This window comes from Ascidia mentula, chromosome 1 (genome assembly GCF_947561715.1).
Source record: "Ascidia mentula chromosome 1, kaAscMent1.1, whole genome shotgun sequence".
Classification (NCBI taxonomy): domain Eukaryota; kingdom Metazoa; phylum Chordata; class Ascidiacea; order Phlebobranchia; family Ascidiidae; genus Ascidia; species Ascidia mentula.
In genome coordinates this window covers 120491-129994 of record NC_138566.1, presented here as the reverse complement: position 1 = coordinate 129994, position 9504 = coordinate 120491, and the positions used below count along the sequence as shown (strand labels likewise).

Below are 9504 nucleotides of genomic sequence, written 5' to 3'. Positions count from 1 at the left end.
AATTGTGCGATTGTGTAAATTATGCTAATAAATTATATGTTGTTGCAGAGTTGTTTAGGTTTGTGGAAAGTAAAATGGCCAGAATTTTGAAAGGGATGGTTGGTTTTGTGACAGGAGGTGCCTCTGGATTGGGGAGAGCGACTGTCGATCGCTTGGTGAGGAATGGGGTCAAAACTGTGATGTTTGATCTTCCATCATCTGGTGGAGTAGAAGAAGCAGCAAAAATAAGTGAGACAGACTGTGTGTTTTTTCCGGGTGATGTTACAAGTGCTGAGGATGTCCAAAGTGCTCTGGATACTTGTCAGGATAAATGGGGTAAACTAAACGTGGTTGTTAATTGTGCTGGGATCGGAATCGCAAAAAAAACTTACAATCGCAACAAAGACAAAGTTCATTCATTGGAAGAGTTTGACAATGTTCTTAATGTCAATGTTTGTGGAACTTTTAATGTCATTCGGTTAGCAGCAAAGATGATAGCTCATGGAGAGATGGGTCAAGATTTTGAGCGAGGTGTGATTGTCAACACTTCTAGTGTGGCTGCATTCGAGGGTCAGATTGGCCAGGCTGCTTACAGTGCCAGCAAAGGTGCAATAGTTGGTATGACTTTACCAATAGCAAGGGATTTGGCATCTTGTGGAATTAGAGTTATGACAATTGCTCCTGGACTGTTTGAAACACCGTTGCTAGGCAACCTGCCAGCAAAAGTTAAAGATGAACTTGGTAATCAAGCCCCCTTTCCCCAAAGGTTGGGAAATCCTGATGAATATGCTCATCTTGTGCAAACAATTGTTGAAAACCAAATGTTAAATGGTGAAGTTATCAGGCTTGATGCTGCCATTAGAATGCAGCCATAAGTATACATTGCACACACTAACAAGTTCTTGAACAAATTAGAATTTTCTCTGCAGCAAGTAAAATGTTAGGAAGTAAAGTTTTGATTTTTCGAATAGTTTTGTTGAATTTTCCCAAATGTGATCAACTTCGGTGTGCTGAATTGTATATTTCTTGCACATATGTCAAATAACATAAGATGGAAAAATTTTAGCAATGCTTGCTGCTAATTGTGTATTTGAATGTATTTTATTTAGTTTGTAATATGAACTCCAATTGAACATTTTTTAACTTGACAGGTTTTGTAAGAAACAAACAATGATTGTTTTAAAAGATAAAGTTGCATTGGTAACTGGTGGTGCCTCTGGTTTGGGTAAAGCAACCACACAGAGATTGGTTAAAAATGGTTGCAAAGTTGCCATCCTTGATCTACCAACCTCTGCTGGTGAAAGAGTAGCAATGGAGGTTGGTCGTGATGTTTGTATGTTCTGCCCATGCGATGTTACATCTGTTGGTGATGTTGAAATGTCTATCAGCAGTGTTATGGATAGATGGGGAAAGTTGGATATTGCAATCAACTGTGCTGGATGTGCTTTTGCCCAAAGAACTTACAATGATATTACCAAGTTGTGTCACTCACTGCAAGATTTCCAAAAGGTTGTTGATGTTAATTTGAATGGAACTTTTAATGTTTCTCGATTGGCTGCAAAAGAAATGGCCAAAAACCATCCAGGACCGAGTAGAGAGCGTGGTGTGATTATCAACACTGCCAGTGATGCAGCTTTTGATGGACAGATAGGAACTGTTGCTTACTGTGCTGCTAAGGGTGGTGTTGTGGCAATGACCTTGCCAATGGCTCGTGACCTTGCTCCATGTGGCATAAGAGTGGTTACCATTGCACCTGGGACTTTCGATACTCCCATGTTTGCATCGATGACAAAACGGGCTCAAATCCGTGCATTGGAGGATGTTGTGTTCCCACAACGACTTGGCATTCCTGAGGAATTTGCCCATGTTGTCCAAACGATTGTGGAGAATCAAATGTTGAATGCTTGCACCATTCGTATAGACGGAGGTCAAAGGTTGCAAGCTGGTGATCGGAAAACTGAGAAGGAATTGAAACTGAGCAAACTTTAACCATTGTTACATCATAATTTTATTGACAGGCTGTTCAAATCAATTGTTTTATCTTTTTTGTGATTTCATTTGAATTGTTTAATAAACTTTTCTTGTTAATTGTGGTTTAAATTGTAAAAAGAAATTTGATTTAAGTTTTTTTTTGATTTGGGCTTAAGATATGTTACATCAGTTTGCAGATATTTTTTGATTGCAGTTAAAATACATATTTAATTTATGTACATTCAGTTTTTGCTGTGCACTTCTTAATTTTATGTTTTTGCAATAGGATTTTCCCCTTAGTAATAAAATGATTGTTTTAAAAGATAAAGTTGCATTGGTAACTGGTGGTGCTTCTGGTTTGGGTAAAGCAACCACACAGAGAATGGTTAAAAATGGTTGCAAAGTTGCCATCCTTGATCTACCAACCTCTGCTGGTGAAAGAGTAGCAATGGAGGTTGGTCGTGGTGTTTGTATGTTCTGCCCATGCGATGTTACATCTGTTGGTGATGTTGAAATGTCTATCAGCAATGTTATGGATAGATGGGGAAAGTTGGATATTGCAATCAACTGCGCTGGATATGCTGAAGGAAAGTTGACATACAATTATGTATCTGGGAATGCCCACCCTCTACCACGCTTTCAAAGAATGGTTGATGTCCATTTGAATGGAACTTTTAATGTTTCTCGATTGGCTGCAAAAGAAATGGCCAAAAACCATCCAGGACCGAGCAAAGAGCGTGGTGTGATTATCAACACTGCCAGTACTTTAGCTATTGATGGACAACTTGGAATATGTTCATATGCAGCTGCTAAAGGTGGGATCATATCCATGACCTTGCCAATGGCTCGTGACCTTGCACCATGTGGTATAAGGGTGGTCACTATTGCAGCTGGATTTTTTGATACTCAGTTGACATCCACGCTCGTTAATGCCCCCCTAGTGGACGGTTATGTTCATGGGACGCAGGGTATGGCATTTCCACGACGACCCGGACAACCAGATGAATTTGCATTTTTTGTTGAAACTGCCGTCAGGAATCAAATGTTGAATGCTTGTGTTTTGAGAATTGATGCTGGGCAACGATCAGAACAATTTAAACCGCCAAAAAGTAACCTTTGATTTTTTAACAATTTATCATAAATTCTAAAATGCACTTTATTATCTATTAATCTATGCAAATAATTTGTTTTTCGTGTAATTACTTGTGTACTTTCCAGTGTGTTTTGCAATATACATGCTTGTTGCTTAAGACATCTGTGTCTGCAGGTGTTTTAGTGTTACTAAGAAAAATCATGATCAACCTGGTGGGAAAAGTAGCGTTGGTAACAGGAGGTGCATCTGGTCTTGGAAGAGCCACTGTCGAGCGATTGGTTAAAATTGGCTGTTATGTTGCCATAGTGGACCTCCCTACATCTTCTGGAAAAGATTTTGCTTCGAAAATTCACAGGAAGAATTGTATTTTTTTGCCTGCAGACGTTTCATGTGAACATGACGTGAAATATGCAGTGTCAGAAATCATTAACAAATGGAAAAAGCTTGATATTGCCGTAAACTGTGCTGGTGTTATGTTCACTGGTAGGACGTACAGCAAATCAACACAAACCAGTTACCCACTTACAAACTTTCAACGTGCAGTTGACATCCATGTGAAGGGTACTTTTGCTGTGTGCTCACTTGCGGCAAAAGAAATGGCAAAAAACACACCAGGTCCATCCGGCGAGCGAGGTGTTGTGATTAACACTGCGAGTGTAGCAGCATTTGATGGGCCAGGTGGAACTGTAGCTTACAGTTCAGCAAAAGGAGCAATTGCAAGCATGACCCTCCCGATGGCTCGCGACCTTGCTCCTTGTGGAATCAGGGTCGTTACAATTGCTCCAGGTTTTTTTCAAACTCCTATCATAAAACAAATCTCAAGAAAAGGTGCCGAAAACAACATGGCAGACATTTTGTTCCCATCACGGCTCGGCGACCCTGATGAATTTGCTCACATGGTGCAGTCAGTCATGCAGAACCAGATGATTAATGGTGAGGTAATCAGACTTGACGGAGGAGTTCGATTACAACCAGGAGAAAAGAAGTTGAAAAAATCTTTCCAAGATTCAAAACTATGATTTGTTTCTTATTTTATTCTGGCAATAATTTCTGCTGTTTTAATTCTACTCTCAGCTGCTGTATATATTTTTCTATGCTTATTTTCATTTGTATTATTTAAATTGTCCTTAGCCTGTCATAGATTAATTTTTTATTGCTTAAATTTTTCCATTATCATCTGATGGCAGGTAGAGAATATGTTCTAGATACAAAATGTCCACTCCATCCTGCAGCAAGAATCCGGATCCTTTGGTTGAAGATAACTTGTTTGCAATAATCAAACCTGCCGTTGAAAAGATCGACTTAAACGTTGCATCAGTGAGACAGAGTCAGGTATTACCAACTTTGCTTGGTTTGAAAGTAAATGTTTCAATTCAAGTTGAGCAATAGAGATGATTACTTGCGTTACATTGCCTTGTATGTTTGATAAATAAACACCTAAATTTCAAATAAATCTTCATGAAATTTATAATATTTTTGCAGCTTGAGCTCAGAATTACAATTGATGGAGTTAGCAACGAACTTCAACGGATGAGCGAAGAGCAACACCTTGATGTTGACCTTGAACCATATATTCGCCGACTCATCAACACAAAAAGACGAGTCGTATTAGTCAGCAATATTGTTCAGAATGTACAGGACCGATTGAACAAGTTGCAGAGAAACGTAACTCAAGAAACAGTTCGAAAACAAGCTTATCAGAATGTTGCCATTAATTCAGAGCAAGTTCCTATTGATGTGGCTGGACCGTCCAAATAGACGCAAAGATGTTTCCACGTTTTCGAATATTAACTATTGTTTTTAACTTTTTGTGAATCTTTGAAAACTTGTGAAACTGCATCACCTTTGTGTTTACTGGATGTATCGAATATAATTACTCTGTTCCAAATGCCCAAGCTAAGCAGATGAATGTAGTACATATTTGGCTCCAAACCAATGTTTCTAATCCTGCATACTTTTAACAACACCCTGCAAAGTACAGCTTTGTTGTATGTTTATTGGCATTTCCTGTCATTTGTCATATTTAGAATGTCTTTATGCTACCCGTGACCTTCATTAAACACATGACTGCATTTTGACCTTGAGCTATTCATTGAATGCATTTTATCTTTGCATCTCTGCTCAACCTTCATTTTGTTGGTGATTTGCTCCATATCCAATTGTTTCAATTTTGTAAAATTATATTTTTGTTTATTTTCATGTTTAGATAATTTTTTATGTTAATAAGTTGTTTCTGAATGTTTTGAGATGCCAACAGATGAATGTGAGATAAATTTGCATGAAATCCCAGCACGGGGAAAACAAATCGATAAACTCACATCATTGTTTGGTTCTCCTTGTGACCCAACAATGCCTGCCTTGTTTATTTATGGTCATTCTTCGTGTGGGAAGACAATTGTGCTGCAGCATGTCACCAATAAATTAAAGGCAAAGTTGTGAAAATAATTCCACATGATCTTTTCTATCTAGTCTGATTAATTTCAGGTTCCACATGTTGTCGTGAACTGCATTGAGTGTTACACAAACTCTTTGCTCTACGCACAGATTCTTCAGGGACTAAGCGGAAATAATGATCTTGGCATTTCGAAATGTGATAACTTGAATGATTTTGCAAGAAATTTGAAGCAGGTTTTTGCCAAGCAGAATTGGAATGAAACAGTTTATCTTGTAAGTTTCTCATCGACGACTGCTTCTGTCGATCATTGTTGATTTCTTTTCATCCATTTTTTAGATTTTTGATAAAGCTGAACGACTTCGTGATCGTGATGTCAACTTTTTGCCAGCCCTGATTAACCTCCAGGAATTGGTAGAAGTTTTGTATAATTATATGTTTAGTGGTTAGCTTATTGCTAGGTAGTAATTATTGGCACATGTGTATCCTGCAACTTGTCACTTATTCAAATAATTTCTTTGTGGAAAAACTATGAACCAGACTCATGACGACATACAATAACTTCTGAAACAAACCCATGTTTTACAAGCCTATGTTTGTAGACCTACTTGTCTTTGTCGGCCATGATGCTATCAGGATATTTTGATAATATAAACACTTTTGTGTGGTTTTAAATGCTTTTATTTGTAGACGTTGTTAAATCTTTGTGTTGTCCTTGTGAGTGAGTTGCCATGGGAGAAGTTTTACAATGGAGTTGGAATCCGACCCCCATTTGTCGTTTTCTTTTCTGATTACACAAAACGTAAACCTGAATAATCCATGATCGTTGTTGTGCAACAGATGATTAGGAATTCATGTTGATCTTTTTGTATGTTTAGAAGAACTTGGGGAGATTCTATGTCATCTCCGACCGAAGGAAGTTGATTATGATTTCTATCAGCATTATGTCAGCATATTGCTTGCAGTTTTTTCACTGGCTTGTCGTGACTTAAGGGAGCTGAAACACTTAGTAAGTTCAACTATAGATGGATGTGCTAGCCCGTATAACTGTTTTAGCTGTTTCACCATCTGTCATCCCTTGCCTTGTATATTCCAATGCATCTGTTTCCATGTTTTGTAATAACTTAGTTGGGTCATAAATTTTTTACCAGGCAGAATTGAACTATAAGATTTACTGCCAACCAGTCTTGTCGGGAAAAGTTGAGCAGGACGACAAGCACAGGTTGTGGAAACACGTTGAACCGCATTTAAAGGAAGCTCTCAATCAATTGTATCTAAGAAAAGTTTCAAGGTGGATTATTTTACAAAATTTGTGCAAGTTCCTTTAATCCCAGTGCAAACGTTATAAATACGTTAGTAATTATGTTTATTATTTCAATTTATTGTTTAAACTCATATTTTCTCTTCAGCAATCAGTGGATGAGAGGACATGATGAAGGGAGTTCCCCACAAGTAATACCATCAAAGCCATCTGTTGATTTTATCGAACTTCCATTTTATTCAAAATTTCTTCTGATTGCTGCTTACATTGCATCTTACAACCCTGCAAGTACAGACAGAAGATTCTTTGTAAAGGTTTGGAATCAGCATGCAATTAAAAATGAGCATATTTACTTTAAATTTTATTGAATTTAGGGTAGATTTTCAGATATTTATGGCACAGTAGTATTAACCAAGTTTGACAAATTAAACAGTTTAAGTGGAACCATGCATATGTTTATGTAGGATGGAAAACCCTGTGCTTTACTCAGATTAAAAATTTGTATTTGAGTTTATTACTCACATGAATCGCCTCAAACAGAACGCAGGAAGGATGAAAAAAACGCTGCAGTCGATGAAGAAAGATGAGAGAAAGAAGTGTCATCTCCGTGGACCTCATGCGTTCCCACTCGATCGAATGATGGCAATATTTTACTCTGTGGTTGATTCAAGGGTCCCCCCTACAGCCAATATCTTCACACAGGTAAACTCTGAACTTTACTGAAACTTGTTCTGAGCTTGTGGTATTTTCTGAATGTTTATCAGTGATGTCTCAATGGATAAAACTTTCTACCATCACACTTTAATGCCTGGATATTTAATTGCTTTCATTTAAACCATTCTAGGTTGTCATTAAACACAATTAGATTTACAACAGGAAATTTAATTTGAATTATAAATGGGATTGGATTTGTTACAGTATTGTGTTTATAATGCCACAATGTAAGACATGTACACAGAAAGAAAGTAATGTCATATTCTATCGGCATGTTTTTAATTCAGATAACCACACTTGTTTCGTTGCATCTGTTGGTACAAATCGGCCAGGAGGACCAGATCGATTGTCCCAGATACAAATGCATTGTTTCTCTTGACTTTATTTCTACTATTTCCAAGTAAGTTGAAAAATTTAGTAATAATTGAGTTGGATAATGAAGTTTGTAACATTAGATTATCATATTAATGCCAAATTTTAGGGGTATATTTTTGTCTTGGACACAAATCAAAGTTGTTGTTTGTTTGGTAATAATAGTCTTTTATCTTTCAGGACAGTAAACTTTGATGTTGTTCGATATTTGTTTGATTTTGTGTAACACTGGCTTTATACATTATTGTTGAATGTTACAGCATTTTTTGCGAATCATGTTTGGTTTATTTATAAAGCAATCTTTACCGGGAAAAAGTTTAATAATAAACTAAGTTTTCTGAGAGAACTTAAATGAATTCAACTTTAAGTTCATCGTTTCCCACCAGACAAGTGAGAGTTATGGAGGTAACAGTCTGCTGTGAATCGACAAATTATTGCACTCACTTGCTGCTGTTTCATTCACTGTAAATCAGAGGTAAACACACGATGAGGTGTGACACGTCACTGGAATGTATGAAATATTTTGGCCCGTGTTTTGGCCCCTCCCCCCCGTAACAACGTCATCACTGCACCAACAAATTGTCTTTGGTTGTTTTTCACTTTTGAGTTGCTTTGTACTGCTTCAACTTTTATCACTGTGCCATATTTGCTACAATTAAAAGCATGTTTTGATGGTAACAGTGGAATTGTTTCCAATTCCAAGAATCCTGTGTTATGACGCAATAATGGCGCTCGTAACGCAACGTGTGACGCCACAATCGACGCAGGGACGCAGATATTGCCGGAAATTATCCAGTTTAATTGTTGTCGTCAAGTCCAAAGAAATGTAGTTATTTTTTTCGGTTTGCAAGACATGATTGGAAGCAAATACTCAAAAGTGTTGGGGGTTTCACGCAAACCTTGCAGAGATTCAACTTTGCATGCAAGCAAGTTATTATTGTCAAGTGTGGAATTCGGTTTAAAACATGTGGTGGAAAAGTTCCAGGTTGTTGAAGAAAATTTTAAATTTAATGACGTTATTTTGTACTGCAGGTGAAAATATAATCTACGTTTATTCATGCGTGAAGGTCAGTTTCTTGAAAAGTACATTTTGTGTAACAATTTTCATAAATACCGTACTGTCATCCGTCGTGAATCGTTAGTTTTTAATGCCAGCATAGTGACGTTGTTTAAACACGGATTTGTAACATTGCGTACTGAGGCAAAGGAATTTACGACTTTCATGCTTCTGGGGTGACGTCATAAGAAGCCAAGAGATTGATTTCGTACACGTGGATATATTCAGTAACCTCCCAAACGTTTCTCACAAGATTAATTTTAATCGGTCGTTTGTTTAGAGTAATCGGAATAGAAATAAGTTACACAAAGTTTCCAACGTTAATGAAACGGTTCGGTTTATTCAACTCAACATGGCGAGGTCATGCGGTCGGAAAATTATATTGAAAACAAATAATATTGGTTGCATTGTCCCTTGAGAAGGTGACATTGTTCACGATTCGTTCAGGTTCAAAGCAAACAATGGCGTCCATGGGCCCTGGTGCGCCCAGACCCTCTCCTGGGGCCTGTTAGGGTTCCAACTCAACTAGAGTGTGGAGAATTACAAATATCTGCCATTATACGAAGTTTTTGTACAAATTATTTTTCGACTAAAAGAAATACCAACATTTTTCATGCGTCACTGACCACAGGTCACGCAGAGAATTGTTCTGCACCGTGTGAATC

At 37.5% G+C, this 9504-nt stretch overlaps 4 protein-coding genes and 1 pseudogene across 5 annotated transcripts; all 5 read left to right on the top strand.

Moving 5' to 3' along the window:
• The first annotated feature begins 52 nt into the window (after positions 1-52).
• On the top strand, positions 53-1130 carry LOC145917772 (3-hydroxyacyl-CoA dehydrogenase type-2-like). The gene has a single exon (XM_083003050.1). The coding sequence runs from the start codon at positions 75-77 to the stop codon at positions 852-854; it is 780 nt and encodes a 259-aa protein (XP_082859176.1). The 5' UTR covers positions 53-74; the 3' UTR covers positions 855-1130.
• On the top strand, positions 1130-2236 carry LOC145917771 (3-hydroxyacyl-CoA dehydrogenase type-2 pseudogene; annotated as a pseudogene).
• A 3-nt stretch (positions 2237-2239) lies between these two features.
• Positions 2240-4230, top strand: LOC145917769 (putative short-chain type dehydrogenase/reductase y4vI). 2 transcript variants are annotated; one of them, XM_083003047.1, is made up of 3 exons: positions 2240-2765; positions 2841-3059; positions 3218-4230. In XM_083003047.1, the coding sequence occupies exons 1-3, from the start codon at positions 2258-2260 to the stop codon at positions 4060-4062; spliced, it is 1572 nt and encodes a 523-aa protein (XP_082859173.1). In that variant the 5' UTR covers positions 2240-2257; the 3' UTR covers positions 4063-4230. The 2 variants fall into 2 exon arrangements, with proteins under 2 accessions (XP_082859173.1, XP_082859172.1); XM_083003046.1 differs by having other exon boundaries at positions 2240-3059.
• On the top strand, positions 4104-4816 carry LOC145917773 (SNARE-associated protein Snapin-like). The gene is made up of 2 exons (XM_083003051.1): positions 4104-4375; positions 4526-4816. The coding sequence occupies exons 1-2, from the start codon at positions 4256-4258 to the stop codon at positions 4799-4801; spliced, it is 396 nt and encodes a 131-aa protein (XP_082859177.1). The 5' UTR covers positions 4104-4255; the 3' UTR covers positions 4802-4816.
• Positions 4817-5290: 474 nt separating this feature from the next.
• LOC145917770 (origin recognition complex subunit 5-like) lies at positions 5291-8450 on the top strand. Its single transcript, XM_083003048.1, has 10 exons — positions 5291-5470; positions 5528-5710; positions 5775-5849; positions 6126-6237; positions 6314-6444; positions 6587-6726; positions 6845-7010; positions 7237-7398; positions 7698-7810; positions 7963-8450. Exons 1-10 carry the CDS (start codon positions 5291-5293, stop codon positions 8006-8008), a joined length of 1308 nt encoding a protein of 435 aa, XP_082859174.1. The 3' UTR covers positions 8009-8450.
• Positions 8451-9504: the final 1054 nt, after the last annotated feature.